This window comes from Apodemus sylvaticus, chromosome 4 (assembly GCF_947179515.1).
Source record: "Apodemus sylvaticus chromosome 4, mApoSyl1.1, whole genome shotgun sequence".
Lineage (NCBI taxonomy): Eukaryota > Metazoa > Chordata > Mammalia > Rodentia > Muridae > Apodemus > Apodemus sylvaticus.
In genome coordinates this window covers 142,795,049-142,813,188 of record NC_067475.1, presented here as the reverse complement: position 1 = coordinate 142,813,188, position 18,140 = coordinate 142,795,049, and the positions used below count along the sequence as shown (strand labels likewise).

General features: G+C 41.4%; 1 protein-coding gene across 1 annotated transcript in view; it reads left to right on the top strand.

Annotated features, from left to right (window-relative positions):
- Window positions 1-17,559, top strand: part of Spata16 (spermatogenesis associated 16) — a 273,026-nt gene extending 255,467 nt beyond the window's left edge. Inside the window, exon 10 of the mRNA XM_052178788.1 lies at window positions 17,316-17,559. Within this exon, the coding sequence (XP_052034748.1) occupies window positions 17,316-17,438 (123 nt within the window). The 3' untranslated portion in view covers window positions 17,439-17,559. The remainder of the gene's footprint in view (window positions 1-17,315) is intronic.
- The last annotated feature ends 581 nt before the right edge of the window (window positions 17,560-18,140 follow it).

The following is an 18,140-nucleotide window of genomic DNA, read 5'->3' as shown; positions in this document are numbered from 1 at the left end:
CTTTTAAATCACTTCCTCTGGTAGGTTTTCAAATGCCTCTGCCACCTGAGCTGAATTCTGGCCAGTGCCCTCATTAAACCTGTAGAGGAGAAAGAATTGGCAGGGCACATGGGTCATCGCTCTGAGCAGCTTCTGCTAGCCCAGACTCTGCGTTTGTTTTTTTAAAGCACATTGTAAATCTCTACTTGTTCAATGTACTTCACCTAGTTCTAAGAAATTACACACCTCAGAAATGACTGATGTCAAGCAACAAAAACTCTTCCATGATCAAAAAGAAAACGGGGGGGGGGGGGGGGGGAGGGGTAGGAGGGAAGGAGGGAGGGAGGGGAAGGGAAGAGGAGGGGAGGGGAGAAAAGGAGGGGAAGGGAGGGAGCGGGAGGGGAGAGGAGAGAAGGGAAGGGAAGTGAAGAGGAGATAACAGATCCACAAGTAATTGGTGTTAAACAATTTAATAACCAATTGTCCCTTTTCATAAACACATACTGAAGGATCACTGGTTCCTGGGATAGAGGTGTAAGTCCAAGTCCCTCCCCCGCCCCCACCCACCCCCAACCACCCACCACCCACCACCACCACCACCCCACCCTTGGGTCTGGATGCTAATTGCACGACCTTGGAGAAGTCATTAACTATCTAAGACGTGAAGGTCCAATAGCCGACGCAGTGAATAACCATCGAATGAATGGACACAGTATTTGCACTCAATAAATGTCCATTTTATTAGAGATTTTAGTCACTTTGCAAAACTAGCAACGAGAAATAAGACAAAATCATCTATGTAAATAAAATGAGATATCACTGTAAATGCAGCAAAGATTAGAAGACGACTAAGGAAATACTCAGAGTAAAGACGTATGCAGCTGAAATGGACCAATTGTAAAGAACCTAGAACCGACTATTGTATAGTCTGAATGACCTTAGAGTAACAATGCCCTAAACCAAAAGCATTAAGCCTAGCTGATTTCAGTGAACAGCTGAAATAGATATATTTAAAAGAATTCATACAAATTCTACAGTGGCTTTCTTTTTTTTTCAGAGACAAGAAGAAAAGTAGCTATTTGCCAATTTTTGTTACAAACCTGGCCTTATTCTAACCCAAAACCGGGAAGAAAAAAAAAGCTGTACAGGTGTTTTAGAACTTGGAAAACTAATATCCCTTATGAATCTAGATGAAGAAACCCTTAAATTATTAGCAGATAAAATCTGGAAAAATAGGCAAACACCATAGACTGTAACTTAATGGTATTTGTTTTATTTCACAAATGCAAAGGTGATGAATATTTGAAAAATCATTGCGATCAGTCTTATCAGGCTACAGAAATAAAAATCCCATTTCTCTTTTACAGGGGAAATGGCTCTTTGTTTATCTGTGAACCCCCGAAGCATGAGTATTGGATTTTGGATCCCCATAACTCGTGTGAATTCTCGGTGGGCATAGCAGTTTGCTCGATAGATTGTAGAATCTCTCTAGCTTGGGGCCGTGGGAATGGGAAAATGCCCAGAGCAAGAGAATGGGGGGGTGGGGGGTAACAACAGCCAGATCCTGAAGTTCTGGACTTCAGTAAGGTAGACAGTCAACTGAAGACCATCTCTTCCATGAGCCTTGGCCTTCCACATACGTGTGAGCACATATGCATGCACATTCCACACATGTCATGCACACACACTTTTGAAAATAATATAAGCTCAGCACTGTTGTAAGAGACAAGAACCATGCACAAAGCTCATTTGCATTTACTCGAGCAGGAATCAGCAGCTACACCATTCACAATGGCTGAGCAAGTAGATGTTTCCGGTGACTCTAACAAACCACGAGCAGGACTTACTCGGTACAATCTCTAAGACAGTATGAAGAATGTCGTAAGGAAACCCAACATTTTGTAGAACTAGCACGTCAGTGTAAAAACTACAAAATTTCTACTAAATCTCGGCAAAACATTACGTTGATACATGCACAAATTCTCTAGACAATGACAAAGGAAACAAGTTTTGCTAGAGAATGAAGGGGGAGTTGGAGACATAACTGAACAGTTAAGAGCACTGGCTGCTCTTGCAAAGGACCAGTGTGGGCTGGGTTCCCAGCACACAGCCAAGTTTTTGGCTCACAAACTCCTGTAACTCCAGTTCCAGGGGTTCTGATACTCCGCTTCCCTGCAGGACCACCTGCACACAAGTGCACACACACACATATACACACACACACATACACACACACACACACGTATTCACAGATAATGGAACATCTTTTTTAAAGGCATAACAAGAAATCACTTTTTTGCAATTTAAAAAATTTAGTTTTTTTCATATAAGTGCTAATTTAATGAACAAAAGATAACATTTTCAACAAATGAAGTAGGATCATCTCTCCACCTATGGAGGAGAGAGAGAAAGGCATAACATCACTACTTAACTGTAAGTACTAAACTATAAAGTTCTTAGGGAAAACAAATAGTGAAATCTGTTGGGATGTTGATCTGTGAAAAAATCTTCTTAACTTGATACCAAGCCACAATCACAACCTAATCAAATCATGTGTGTCTATGTGTGTGTGTATCTGTGTGTGTGTGTGTGTGTGTGTGTGTGTGTGTGTGTGTGTGTAGCCTTCATGTAAAAGAAGGGACAAGCCTTTGGCCTTGGTTCTTAAAAGCAGTGATTCATGAAGGCCATACTTCTATATTCCAATCACTTCCCCAGAGCCCCACCTTCTCGTTCATGCTTCATTGTGTGCATGTATGCGCAGGTCCCCAAAGAGACCAGAGACAGTGCAGGAGCCTTTGGAGCTGGAGTTACAAGAGGTTGTGAGACACCTGGTGTGAGTGTGAGAAACAACACTCTGGTCCTCTGCAACAGCAGCAAGCGCTTGTAACCTCCGAGCCACCTCTGCAGCCGGAAACCCCACTACCACCTTCTTTACTGTGACCCCCAAGAGGGTTTTCAGTGGAGACTACTCAGGAGATGCCCATGTTCAGCCACAGCATTTGTGTCCCTGGACAAAGCAATAGCAACAGTTAATAATAGGGTTTTTAGCTCTATATTAGATAACTAGTATTGTCACAGAGGGAATTTTTAATCAATAGTATGTATTTTGGCAAGGAGGTTTTGAAGCTTTGCTAAAATTTCTGGACTATATGCCTGAGTTTTACACATTGTAGAATACAACAAAATCTACTAAGTAAGAAAAAAGACCCGCAGGGGCTCACTGAATACTAGCCAAAAGGTAAAGCCACTACAGAATCAATGCTGTTTCAGAAACGGGGCTTATTTCAGAAATTAATTTCAAGCATGTTTGAAAATAATTGTAATTCTAATAAGAATTAAAATTCAAGCCATTAAGGGTGATAAATATTTAAAAGCATTTGGTCTAGAAATTAAGCTGGAACCGAGCAAAGAAACTCATGTAATCAAAGCCACTGTGGTGGAGTGAAATATCTGTTTTGCTGCAAGGATTTTCAGCCCAAACTGTTAATCACTGAAAACACCTACTCATTTTAAAATCCAGTGCTGCAGTCACATGGGCCTGATATTTATTCCTGGAGAGTTTGACTCTGGGTGCTTATTCTTTTTCTTCTAAAGGCAAAATCTTTTATAGTCTTTTCTAAAATTCCATTCGGCCTCCAGTTGCTGGATCATACCTATCTGTAAGCAAGCCCATTTGCACAGACTCAGTCCTTTGACACACACTACATCAAACCTAACAGAATGTCCCACATTCAAATCCAGCATCTTCTTTCTTTGGATAAATTATCTACTCACTCATATTTGAGGTACACTTTTTTTTTCCCTGAAAAGACTTAGTTTTATCCTTTTAGTTGTACATGTCTGCACCTGTATGATTATGTGCATGTGAGTGTAGGGTACCATCAGAGTCCAGAAGAGGGCATCTGGTCCCCTGGAGCTTGAGTTACAGGACATAGGGAGATGCCTGCCCTGCTGCCTGCCAAATGAACTCCCGCAAGGCCTCTTACACTGCTGAGTCATCTCTCCAGCCCTAAGGCAGAGTTCACACTGCCACTGTGACAAAGCAGTCTGGTTCTGAACCAACCAAGTGGGGACTCTTCAAATTAAGAAAAGTGAACCGAGAGCCTCACAGTCATGCATAAGGGGAAATTTGAGCTCCCCTCCTCTCAGTGCATGAGTTAATTGGCTACATTGACTTGCTTGACCTACCATAGCCAAATGCCACAAACTGAGTGGCTTAAAAGAAAGAAGGAAAGAAATGTATGGCTCTGGAGTCTAAAAGTCTGAAGTGAAAGCACAGGCAAGGCCTTTTCTTTCTGAGTGCCTTAAAGAATCTATGTCTGCCTGGTCCCTCTCCAAGCTTCTAGCAGACTCCTGGCTCTCATTATGAGGTTGTAGAAACAACAACCAAATCCACTGCCATTGTCCTTTGACTTTCTCCCTGTGTGCTATCACCAAAGCTCTCTCATAACAGAACACTGGTCATTTTACATTAGAATCATTGTGTTTTATTTGAAAAAAAGAGCCAGGATAAGTTTTGTAGAGCCAGACTAGTGCGTGGTGGGAAGTGTACAGCTGTACAGTGGGTATAGTGTAGAACAGAGTTTATTTAGAGCATGGGGGTGGAAACTTGAGAAGGGAGTAGAGACAGAGAGAGAGAGAGAGAGAGAGAGAGAGAGAGAGAGAGAGAGAGAGAGAGAGAGAGGCCAGCCAGGAATCCATGGAAAGAGAGAATAGGAAAGAAGAGAGAAGGAGAAAGCAATTAGGGAGAGAAGAGAGTCAGTCTTGGTGGTTGGGGTGAGGGTGTCCCAATCCCAGGGAAGAGAAGGGGAATCCCACCCTCTGCAATAGGTAACAGGTGGAAACTTAGGCTATTGATTGGCAGGTGTACTTAACCAGGTGGAGTCTGTTTGGTCCTGGAGAGGTAGATCTGACCTGAGTGCGCTTTTTGGAGCTTATAAGCTAACAAAAGAGATGAACTTGCTAACAGTGTGAGCATTCTTTAAGATGAGCTTAAAGAAGACAAAAACCCTTTTTGGAGCAGAAGGAACAAGAAGCGCTTTTTTCTTCTATCTAAGAAACTGAATACATATAAATTTAACATGACAAGAAATAATTTTAAGTTTACATTTAAAAGACAAAAGAAACATGAAATTTCGATGATAGTTGATATATAGTTTAGCATGAGAAACACCTTAAGTCTATCATAGAAAGATAACAGAAGGAAACTTAATTTTGCAACTATGATAACTGATAGTGTAGATTTAACATGAAAAACACTTTTAAGTCTATGGTTAGAAGATAACCATTGAAAATTAAAATTTGAACTTGTGATTATAAAAGTGGACAGGATGGTGGAATGCTTTATTAGGGTTAGGCTAATTTATAAGAACTCTATTTGGCTAGTGTTAGGATACTGGCATAAGAAGAGGAGGAAATATGAAGCATTTAGTTACTGGAAACTGGGTATAGATTAGGAAGTAGTAAAAGGTTACATCTATGAAAGGTTGCAACTGAACTAGTATATCTTTTATCATGAAGCTTGTGAACAAGGCAAACCTGTCTGTCTTCAATAAGAGATATGGCAGTCTTAACTAGTTAACAAGTGACTAATGAGGTAATACAGTGGTGGATGACCTTGGAGTGAGGAGCTAAAGGTCCATTTTCTAGCTGTCAAGCTGCAGTTAGAGTAGCTGTCAATGTAGTCAGAAATCTGGGAAGAATAAATTATACTCTAGATGTCATATATTAATTAAAATGACAGAGGTTGATCTATAGTTCACTATCTAAACAGTTTTCCCAGATCCTGTGGTCTCCATCCCAACTTGGACAGAGTCAGTCCGGCCATTAGGCCCAGATGTTGAGAAGCTTTCTTTCTGTGGAGTAGGAATGTGGGAGAAATGACTCACCTTGTCGTAGGCAATATGAGACATTATACTCTCTGGGTATAATGTCTGTCCATGGTCTAGGCCAAGTCCTGCCAGAGGGCAAGGCAATGGAGTAGTGTTTCTCAGTGGTTATCATACCAAAATCCAGGCAGTCTTGTCACTGTGCTCATATCTTCCTGGATATTTTGGGGAGGGGTGGGGCGGTCACTGTCAGGCTTTGGGAGTCTCTGTCATAATAAGCTTAAACATTTAACATAATTAGCAGATCTTGACAAGACTGAGAGCCAGTACCTATTAAGCATATCTGAGTTGGCAATCTATATTTGTTTAATTACTTGTACTGGATTGCATCTGCCAAACAAAGAAGGCATATTATAACTTAATAACAGTAATGCAGGAAATATTTTTTTAAAGTGGCAGCATCCTGCACTGTGCCCAGCTACTCTCTGGTCCAGCAGTCTGGCCACCTCTAGGCTAGCCCCATGCAGTCACCAATTGAGGTTCTCTTGCTGTGGAATCTGCTCACATTCCCAGCCATCAACCCCCTGTGGTCAGCAGTCCCAAATCCCAGTAACCTGGTAAAATCAGAGCTCTAGAAGCTTATAATTAATCAGTCAGATTTATATATTAATACATTCTCAATTCACAAGATGTCCACACAATTTACTCAGAGCCAATTGATAATAGATATAAATTTCCCACTAGATAAGACAAATTGTCCTGTAATTATCTTTCCCTTATAAGATATTCATAGCTACCTGTGGCTATCTAAAGCCACATGGAATCTGGATCATCTTCCTCTCCCTCCATCTTTCTTCTGTCTCTCCCCATCCTCTCTCTCCTTCTCCCCCAAACTTTTCAACTCCACCTTCCCTTCCACTGCCCAATCACTGGCTCTAGTCTTTGTTTTACAAGCTAAGGTTGGGAGAAGGTTTACAAGAAGTCATCCAGAAGACTATTTTTGAAACCCAAAACAGTCAGGAAATCCAGGACACAATGACAAGATCAAAGCAAAGGATAATAGGTATAGAAGAGAATTAAGATTCCCAACTTAAAGGCCCAGTAAATATCTTAAGCAAAATTATAGAAGAAAACTTCCCTAACCTAAAGAAAGAGATGTACATAAACATACAAGAAGCCTATAGAACTCCAAATAGATTGGACGAGAAAAGAAGCTCCTCCTGTCACATAATAGTCAAAATACCAAATGCACAAAACAAAGAAAGAATATTAAAGGCAGTAACAGAAAAAGGTCAAGTAACATATAAAGGTAGAACTATCAGAATCACACCAGGTTTCTCACCAGACTCTAGGTAAGCTAGAAGATCCTGAGCAGATGTTATACAGACCCTAAGAGAGCAAAAATGCAAGCACAAACTACTATACCCAGAAAAACTCTCAATTAACATTGATGAAGAAACCAAGATATTCCATAACAAACACAAATTTACACAATATCTTTCCACATATCCTACACAGGATAATAGATAGAAAACACCAACACAAAGAAGGAAACTAAACCCTAGAAAAAGAAAGAAAGTAATCTTCTTTCAACAAACCCAAAAGAAGTTAGCCACAAACATAAAAATAACATCAAAAATAACAGAAAGCAACAATCACTATTCCTCTATCTCTTAACATCAATGGACTAAATAAACAATACAAAGACATAGACTAACAGACTGAATATATAAATAAGACCCAGCATTTTGCTGCATACAAGAAACACAGCTCAGTATCAAAGAAAAACACTGCCATAGAATAAAGGACTAGAAAACAATTTTCCAAGTAAATGGTCCCAAGAAACAAACTTCTAATATCAAATAAAATCAACTTTCAACGTAAAATTACCAAAAAAGATAAGGAAGGGCACTTTATACTCATCAAAGGAAAAATCTACCAAGAAGAACTCTCAATTATGAACATCTAGGCTCCAAATGCAAGTGTACTGCATTCATAAAAGAAACTTTACTAAAGTTCAAAGCACGCATTGCACCTCACATAATAATTGTGGGGGACTTTAACACCCGACTCTCATCAATGGACAGATCAGAGAAACACAAAATGAACATAGACCCAATGAAACTAACAGAAGTTATGAACCAAATTGATTTAACAGATATTTACAGAACATTTTACCCTAAAACAAAAAGAATATACCTTCTTCTCGGCACCTCATGGTACCTTCTCAACATAATTGGTCACAAAACAGGCCTCAAAAGATACAAAAAGATTGAAATAATCCAATGCATCCTATCATATCACCACTAACTAAGGTTGGTTTTCAATAACAACAAAAACAATGGAAAGCCCACATACACATAGAAACTGAACAACACTCTACTCAATGATAACTTGGTCAAGGAAGAAATAAGGAAAAAATTAAAGACTTTCTAGAATGTAATGAAAATGAAGGCACAACATACCCATACTTATGGGACCCAATGAAAGCAATGCTAAGAGGAAAACTCATAGCTCTGAGTGCCTCCACAAAGAAACTGGAGAAAGCATACACTAACAGCTTAACAACACACCTGCAAGCTCTAGAACAGAAAGAAGCAAATACACCCAAGAGGAGTAGATGTCAGGAAATAATCAAACTCGGGGCTGAAATCAACCAAGTAAAAACAAAAAGAACTATGCAAAGAATCAACAAAACAGGAATTGGCTCTTTGAGAAAATCAACAAGATAGATAAACCGTTAGCCAGACAAACCAGAGGGCACAGAGACAGTATCCAAATTAACAAAATCAGAAATGAAAAGGGAGACATAACAACAGAAACGGAGGAAATTCAAAAAATCATCAGATCATAATACAAAAGCCTGTACTCCAAAAAATTGAAAACCTGGATGAAATAGGCAATTTACTAGACAGATACCAAATACCAAAGTTAAATCAGAATAAGATAAACCATCTAAACACTCCCATAACTCCTAAAGAAATAAAAGCAGTCATTAAAAGTCTCACAATCAAAAAAAAAAAAAAAAAAAAAAAAAAAAAAAAAAAAGCCCAGGACCTTATAGGTTTAGTGAAAAATTCTATCAGATCTTCAAAGAAGACCTAATACCAATACTATTCAAACTATTCCACAAAATAAAAACAGAAGGAATGCTACCCAATTCATTCTATGAAGCCATAGTTACCCTGATACCAAAACCTCACAAAGACTCAACAAAGAAAGAGAACTTTGGACCAGTTTCCCTTATGAATATCAATGCAAAAATGCTCAATAAAATTCTCACAAACTGAATCCAAGAACACATCAAAATGATCATTCACCATGATCAAGTAGGCTTCATCCCAGGGATGCAGGGATGGTTCAATATACGGAAATCCATCAATGTAATCCACTACATAAACAAACTCAAAGAAAAAAACACATGGTCAGCATCATTATATGCTGATAAAAATCATTTAACAAAATTTAACATCCCTTCATGTTAAAAGTCTTGGAAAGATCAGGAATTCAATGTCCATACCTAAACACAGGAAAAGCAATATACAGCAAACCAGTAGCTAACATCAAACTAAATGGAGAAAACGTGAACCAATCCCACTAAAATCAGGGACTAGACAAGGCTGCCCACTCCATCCCTACCTATTCAATATAGTACTCAAAGTCCTAGTCAGATAATTAGACAACAAAAGGATGTCAAAGGGATAAAAATTGGAAAGGAAAAAGTCAAAGTATCACTATTTGTAGATGATATGTTCGACTCTAACCAAACAAGTGAAAGATCTTGTGTGGCAAGAATTTCAAGTCTCTAAAGAAAGAAATCAAAGAAGACTTCAGAAGATGGAAAGATCTCCCATGCTCATAAATTAGCAGGATTAATATAGTAAAAAATGGCCAACTTGCCAAAAGCAATCTACAGATTCAATGAAATCCCCATCAAAATTCCAATTTAATTCTTCATAGAGTTAGAAAGAGAAATTTCCAAATTCATCTAGAACAGCAAAACGGCAAGGATAGCAAAAACTATTCTCAACAATAAAAGAACTTCTAGGGGAATCAGTATCCCTGACTCAAGCTATACTACAGAGTAATAGTGATAAAAACTGTATGATATTGGTCCAGCAGCAGGCAGGTATATCAATGGAATAGAACTGAAGACCCAGAAATTAACCTACACATCAATGGTCACTTGATCTTTGACAAAGGAGCTAAAACCATCCAGTGGAAACAGGACAGCATTTTTAACAAACGGTGCTGATTCAACTGTAGCTCAACTTGCAGAAGAACGTAAATTGATCCGTTCTTATCTCCCTGTACAAAGCTCAAGTCCAACTGCATCAAGGACCCCCACATAAAACCAGATACACTGAAATTAATAGAAGAGAAAGTGTGGAAGCACCTCGATCACATGGTCACAGGGGAAATTTTCCTGACCAGAACACCAATGACTTATGCTCTAAGATCAAGAATTGACAAATGGGACCTCATAAAATTGCAAAGCTTCTGTAAGGCAAAGGACACTGTAAATAGTATAAAATGGCAACCCCCCACCCCCCGAGCTTCCAGGAACTAGACCACCAACCAAAGAATACACATGGGGGGACCCATGACACTGGTCACACACGTGGTAAAAGATAGCCTTGTTGGACATCAATGGGAGGAAAGGCCCTTGGGCCTGAGGGTGTTCAATGCCCTAATGTAGGGAAATATCAAGGCAGGAAGAAGGGAGTAGGTAGGTGGGTGGAGGAGCACACTCAAAGAGGGAGGAAGGGGAGGTGACTTCTGAAGGGGGAGACCTGGAAGGGAGAAAAGATTTGAAATGTAAATAAAGAAAATATCCGTTAAAAATAAAACAAACAAAGAGGTAAACATGAAGAGACAAGAGTGGCAGGTCTGGCTGCACATAGGGACCCTTCTCCTGTCACACCTGGCTGAGAGCTGGTGTTGACTAGAATGGAAAGAGAGCTGACAGCGGTGGTAGAGGCAGGCAGGCAGGAGGCAGCACAGCATGGACAGCTCTGACAGCAGGGCTGCAGGGATGGGGGTGGGCAGAAAGTGGAGAGCAGAGGCTAGCCATGGTGGCAGAGTCAAGGGGGCAGGAACCAGGAGCAGAGAGCAAAAAACAAAGCAGCAAGAGAAGGAAGTGAGTTGGAAGCCTGCAGAGAACTCTTTCCATTTTTTTCAGATCACTGGCAAGAGTTGTAAAAGTTTTGGGGTTTGAGTTTTTTTATTTTTGTTTTTTTTATAAGCTCCATTAAATGACCATGTCATGTTAATGCTTTGTGGATATCAGGGCCAAATTTAGCCTGTGAATTTGGAAGCCCTTTTAGACCAAGAGGCATCCCAGTAGGGCTCCTGGGAGTAGCATGGAAGAAGTACCTTTCTGGGTGAGAGTAGAAGTTATTAATCACCCCTACCAGTGTCCTGAAGATAAATTAATAACTAGGAAATGGTGGCAGCCAAGCCTGGCAGGTGCCCTGAGTGACAGAGGGAGAATGGTTCACCTAGGTCTAGGACTTCACAGCAGCAAGAACTGAACTGCCCCAGAAAGGAGAGGAAAATCTCACCCAAGGGAAAATGTCCTAGAACAAAGGGTCATTGGGAAGGCCAGTCATGACTGTGAGTGCCTCCATCCCCAAGGACACCACAGAGTGGCTGGGAGCTCAACTGCCCTCCCTTGGGACAGGAGGTTAGGGGGAAAGCTTACCAATTTGCTGGTGTTTGGATGGGTAAGTCTAGTGAGTAATCCGATATGGCTGGAATTTCATATGGCAGTGGGAGATGTGAACCTGCAAGTTTTTAAATCCAAGTCTCATGGCACCAATGTTGTTTTATAAAAAGAGAGCCAGGATATGTTTTATAGAACGAGGTATGGTGATGTGGGAGGGATAACTTGGTGGGCCCACTCTGAGACATCCCTTTCCCCTGAGGTACCAGCCGTACAACCAGTATAGTGTAAAATAGAGTTTAGCTAGGGCATGGGAAGGGGAGGTGAGAAGGGAGTGGCAACAGAAAAGGTCAGAGGCAGAGAGACAGAGAGGGTGTGAGTGAGAGAGAAGGGGGAGGGGCAAGGAGGAGATGGGAGGGAAGAGGTCAGCCAGAAACACAAGGAAAGAAAGTGCGGAGGGGAAAGGGAAGAGAGGGGGAAAGGTCAGAGAGAGAAGAGAGTCAGAGAGAGAAGGGCAGACAGAGTAAGAGAGAAAGAGAGAGAGAAAAGAGTGGCCAAAGAGCTCCTTTTATAGGAAACCGGCCTACCTGGCCTGTTGCCAGGGAACTGTTGGGGAGAGTCTAGAAGGAATGCTAACAAGAATGGCCGTGGTCTGATCTCCAGACTAAGTCATTGTTGTGTGCTTAGCTGCAAATGGAACAGCTGCACTGACTCTCTCAAGCTCAGGGCTCTTGACAGAAGAGGGGTCAGAGAGAATGGACGAGCAGGAGAACAGGAGCAGCGCTGTGAAACTCTCTCTATCTTCCGGACACAGCGTGGCTATGGCACTCGTGAACTCGACAGCATCAGTGGTTCCCTGCAAAAGGTCTGCAGGAGGCCAAGCCAACAACATCAGCAACGCTCCAGCAGGCTGCAGGAATCTGACTCGAAGGCTGCCTTAGTCTGGGTTTCTATTGCTGTGAAGAGACAAGTCGACCAAGGCGATGCTTATAGGAGACAGTTTCAGAGGTTTAGTCCCTTGTCATCATGGTGGGGTGCGCCGCAGAGCACCTGCTGGCAGCAAGAAGAGAGGGAGCCTGGACCTGGCTTCAGAAACCTCAAAGCCCACTGCCAGTAACACTTTATCCAACAAGGCCATGCTCCTATTACTTCTCAAATAGCGCCACCCTGATGACTAAACATTCAAATAAATGAGCTTATAGAGGCCATTTTTATTCAAACCATCACAATGAGGAGAGAGAGAGAGAGAGAGAGAGAGAGAGAGAGAGAGAGAACATAAAAGTGATAAGGAGACTCTGGGAGAGTAGGTGGAGGCAGCTTAGGATGTATAGGATCAAGACCCATTGAGCACATCTGTTAAATTGTAATTAAATAAATAAAAGCTACGACTAAGTGTTTGAAGTACCAGGAGTTAAGATTTTAACATGAATTTCAAGGGTGACAATCTATATTAATTTATATTGAAACTCATAATAGCGATATTTGTATGAGAATCGCAAGGTCCTAAGAGAGAGAGAAATATGTGTAGACTGGTAGAATGCTTGCAGGAAGTCCTAGGTTAGATCCCCTGCACTATAGAAATAAGTTGTCTGGGTGTGGTGGCTATATGATAAGTTTGAGGCCTTCCTGGCCCACATGAAAAAAAAAATATATATATATATGCAAGTATATACATGCATGCATGCATCATATGTATATATACATATATGTCTATATATATGTATATATGTAATGTATGTATACATATACATCATATACACATATACATACATGTACACATATTCACACACACAAGCAAAAATCAACTACCTGAATATAATTTCTTAACTCTTCAATATGACTGCTATCCAACACCCATAGAGGAGAGGAGAGCCTGCCCTCTACCTGAGAACTTCAGCTCCCCTTGGTCATGAGGCAGCGAAAATTCTCTGCAAACACCATCAACCCCTCATCCATGTCCCTGCAATGTTGAGTCAGCATTGGCACACACGGACATAAAGAAATGCTACCTGCCCATTTGCAGATGGAAAAATTGGTCTCATAGTGACCACGCAGCCTAACACTGTTAAACAAATAGATGATGTATCAAAAAGAGATTTAAAAGCCCAGGCCCCCACACCGACTTATTCTCTCTGTTTATCACCCCGTGTATTTCTTTGTGTTTCGTTTCCCTAAGGGCTTTATAGAAATTTCTATCATTTGCAATCTGTTCTTAGTTGTGTGAATCTATTTTCCCTTGAACCAGCATTTTTCTTTCTTTGACTTAAAGGAGAAAAATAAGAACCCAGCTTTACTAAAACATATTGCAGCTCTCCTATCCTTCAGAAAGAACAGAGGCAAAAGTTGACTTCTCTTTCCTGCATACCGTGCCATTGATAAAATGGTGTGATCTAGGACAATGACCTCACCTCTGAAAGTGTGTGTGTGTGTGTGTGTGTGTGTGTGTGTGTCCTTAGGACCAGACTACCCAGTTCTCATGTGAGTTCAGGTCAAGAAATGGTACGACTGGGTGTAACCTTGGAATTATCTGGGTCACCCTTCCCATAAGAGAGAATGTCAGTAAGACTTGAAGCTCAGGAGTGACACATGGCGTCCCCTAGTGACGTGATGCAGAGCAAGGACTTAATAAGCCAAGTTCTGCTGAGTCATCACTGGGGCAGTTTGATGCCTGCCGAGTGCTCCTTGCTCTTACTGGGTTGCCTTTCCAGCCTGGAAACTAGATAATGCTGATGGAGTGATGGGCCGCGGACATGGCGTCTGTTTATCTAACAAGGGAGAAGGAGGCCTCCTGTCATACTGAATACCTGTATCAGTTGGAGTGCAGGGGGAAAAAAATCACCATTTTCTACATCTGTTCAATGCCCTTCCTAGAAAGCGAAAGCTACTAGAGGGTTGTCATATCCTAGGTTCTGGGAAAAGGGGCAATATAGAATTTAGTTTCACAAAACAGATATCCAAATCTTCATAAGTTATAAAGTAAAAATTTGTAACATTGGGGCCAGAGATATGACTTAAGAGTACTTCCTTCTCTCGGAGAGGACCAGGGTTTGAATCCCATCACCCACATTGTGGCTCATAACATCTGTAATACCAGCTGTTGGGGGACTCTGATACCTTCTTCTGGCCTCTGAGAGCACCAGGGACACATATGTTGCACATACATACTTGCAAGCAAAACATTGGTACACATAAAATAAACCTAAAATGTCTTTTAAAACACTTTGGAATATGCAGAGATGAGTGAAACGCTTGGCAATCTACAGCTGATGCCCAACCTGGGCTGGCTGGTGCAGGGAGACTCCGCAGAGGCCTCGGCATTTAACCATAAATGTGAAGACAGTCGGGACCCACAGAGGGAAGAGATGTGGCACCGACCTAGGGCAGGTGGAGAGGTGTGAGACAGCTGGAAAGGCAGTGGAAAAGATCGGCTGGGGTCTGTGTGGGCTGCATGGAATCCATTTAAAGTATTCTAACCCAGACAGACCTGGCCAGATTTATTTTAAAGCCATCACTGCGGAGTCAATGTGAGATTGACAGAAGCAGCCTCATAAGCCAGGCCAGGTGGGACCCATGAGTGCTAGACCACTTGACTCTGCTCTCCTACACCCCACCATGCTGATTGGGCTTGCATTTCCTTTCTTTTCTTTTGTTTGGTTTTGCTCCTCTCTCTCTCTCTCTCTCTCTCTCTCTCTCTCTCTCTCTCTCTCTCTCTCACACACACACACACACACACACACACACACACACACACACACACACGCTCTCCTTCATAGCTTTTTACCCAAGCTAACTTGCAACTCAAAATCCCCCTGACTCAAATTCCCAAGTACTGGGACTGCTGACGTATGCAAGGCCAGCGCAATACTCAAAATACCATTGTCTTTTTTTTTTTAATGAAAAGAAACCCACTTTGCCAACACTGCTGTTACTAAAACACAATTGCCCAAAACAAAATGAAAGCAGCATTCATTTTTGAATGATTTTTTTTTTCTTGTTGGAGAAGGCTTTGTTTTCATGGAAGTATGAGTCTCAGTTCAAATTGTATTTGAGCCATTTGGGAACATCGTAACTATAGGGATACATTGTCAGTGCAAACGACAGGGAGGTGTCATCACCTCAGCTAGCAAAAGCCTGGGTAGTGTCAGTCATTGTGTCCGAGTTGACTGTTTAATGACTCCTAGTTGGTTGCTGGTGGCTATTTTGTTGTTTTTATTCACTAATTGCCTGGAAATTGGATCGTGTAGAATACAGGGAATACATAAAATAGTGGCTTGACCTCAGGTTATTTTGATGATTCCTCAAGGGCAAGACATCACAAACAATAATGTGCCTTTGAAGACATTTACCTATTGTAACAGCAGAAAGGTTCTCGGAAAGAATTGCTTTGCATAAATAAGTTATCTGTTTTCTTAAGGAACGAAGTCGAAGTTTATATCACCTGGAGTGATGTGTCCTTAGCATAACATGCAGACTCTCGGCCATTTATTACTCTTGCTTTGACAATCCGAATTATCTTTTGGATATAGCCCCTGAATGATAAATCAGATGGTTTAAGAGCAGGACTCAAAATTGGAAAATTGAAGTTCTGAGTGCTTTTATCTTAAGTAGACAGTACCTTGAATGGTAAGTGCGCCATCTCTGAGCTAAGTTAATGACAGCAGGCTCTGCAGGGAGTGAGTTAGATTAATAGAATGTGCAGGTTCTGGGAGGCAAAGCTAAGTATGAATTGTATCCACTGATTCTCATGCGAGCCCAATTCAGCATATAGGGAAATTTCTATCCGAGAGTTCTTCAGACAGGCATTATAAAATATATCCAGCCAGCTTCCACTGGATAACGGCAGATTTTCTTTGAAAAAGACTAATCGTTTTTCTTCTCTGGAGAATTTTTATTCCGACTGGCATTGTTTCACACTATTCCTTGGGTGTGTGGCGTTGGTTGGTTGGTTGGTTGGTTGGTTGGTTGGTTGATTGGTTGGGTTTTTTTGTTTGTTTGCTTTTTGTTTTTTTGTTTTTTGTTTTTTTTTTTAAGAAAATGTACTTACCTTCAAATTTCTCCTTTGATTTCAAGGAGCCATGGCACTTGCCAAGCCAGTGTGGAATAGCCAGTTTTCCCGGTGTGGCCAGGGACCTATTACAGAAATGCTAGGCTGGCCAACTTCCCTCTGAGAGGCCAGATGCATTTTCTCTCTTGGTTTTCAAGAAGGAGCTAGAGAAAACTGCCATGGCTACATTTTTACCATGCATTCTTTTGGAATCCCTGGATTCATTGACTGCCAGAAACACCATGGAAGCCATGTGCCTCTCTAGCTCCACTGCATTAGAAAAGCCAGCTCCTACACACCTGCAGCGGAAGGCAAGGGAGCCAAAAAGAGAAGCCTCTGTTTCCCTTACATCCAACTTCACCATGCTAAACATGGCCTGTGGGTGTGACTGAACTATAAATTCTTCATTCTCATGTTCCCAAGGCTCTGTGCTGGTTTTATCATTGCTGTAACCAAATATCTAAAAATAGAAGCAATTTGTAGGTGGAGGGTTCTATTTTGGTGTATGCTTTAAGAAAAGATGAAGTCTGTCATGCCAGGGAAGGCATGGAGCAGGGGGCAACTGGTCACTTTGGATCTATTGTGAGGAAGCAGAGGAAAGCCAAACCTCAAAGCTCTCCCTGAGTAACCCGCTTCCTTGACAGAGGCTCCACATCTTAAACATTCGACAAGCTTGCAAAACAGCACCACTGACTGGGGCCAGGGTTCAAATATGGGGGCCTCTGGAGACAACTCGCATTCAAACATCAACACCCAAGAAACCAACAACCAAAAAACCCTCTTTGGTTATTTCTTCTAGGTGGGACGAATAGAAGACTTTCTGTACCAACTAGAAGACAACTTCTTAAAAACCAAGAAACTCAGAACTGCTCGAAGGCAGAAGACAAAAATGAAGAGACTTCAAACTGTACAGCAAAACTAGACACTAGGGAGCAGGCTGTTTGAGGTATCTGGATAAGCTGGGGTATAGAGCCCCTAGGTAAAAACGGCCATCACCAAAGGGCTCAGATGGCCCCCCTCACCAAAGACAGTGTAGACTTCATTACTTTCAACGGGTAGCAATAAATGTTCTCAACTTGTTTGACTTGACTTATACTCAAATTGTTCTTGTTTAAAGAGCTCGTGTAATAACCACTGCTGCCTCCTTCATCTCTCTGCCTTCTTCTTCCAGAGTTGACTAAGGTATGCTAAATCTACCCAATGATGCCCATATTCATGTTTGCTTCTTAGAAAATAGTCACATGTCACATGCAGATAGATAGTGTACTTTCTCTGTCCTTTAAAAATAATGTCCATATGTTGTTTGGTTGACACTACCAGTTCTCTCATCAAGAGCTCCATCCCTTCCTCTGGAGATTTTATGTTGCACTTTACCCTATCTTTAGGCAAAACATGAATTCACGTATTTGGCGTGAGGGCGAATCAGAAGCCATCTCAAGAAATCCTGACTAATACCCATAAGAGGATTCAGAAACAGGGATGACAGGAAGGACTCGGGCAGAAACAACATAAACAGTTAAACGCAACTTATAAATACTAAATACATGCTAGTCATGACAAATACAGAGGGGGGCACTCTCAGCCAACCATTGAATTGAGCATAGGGTTCCCCAATGGAGGAGCT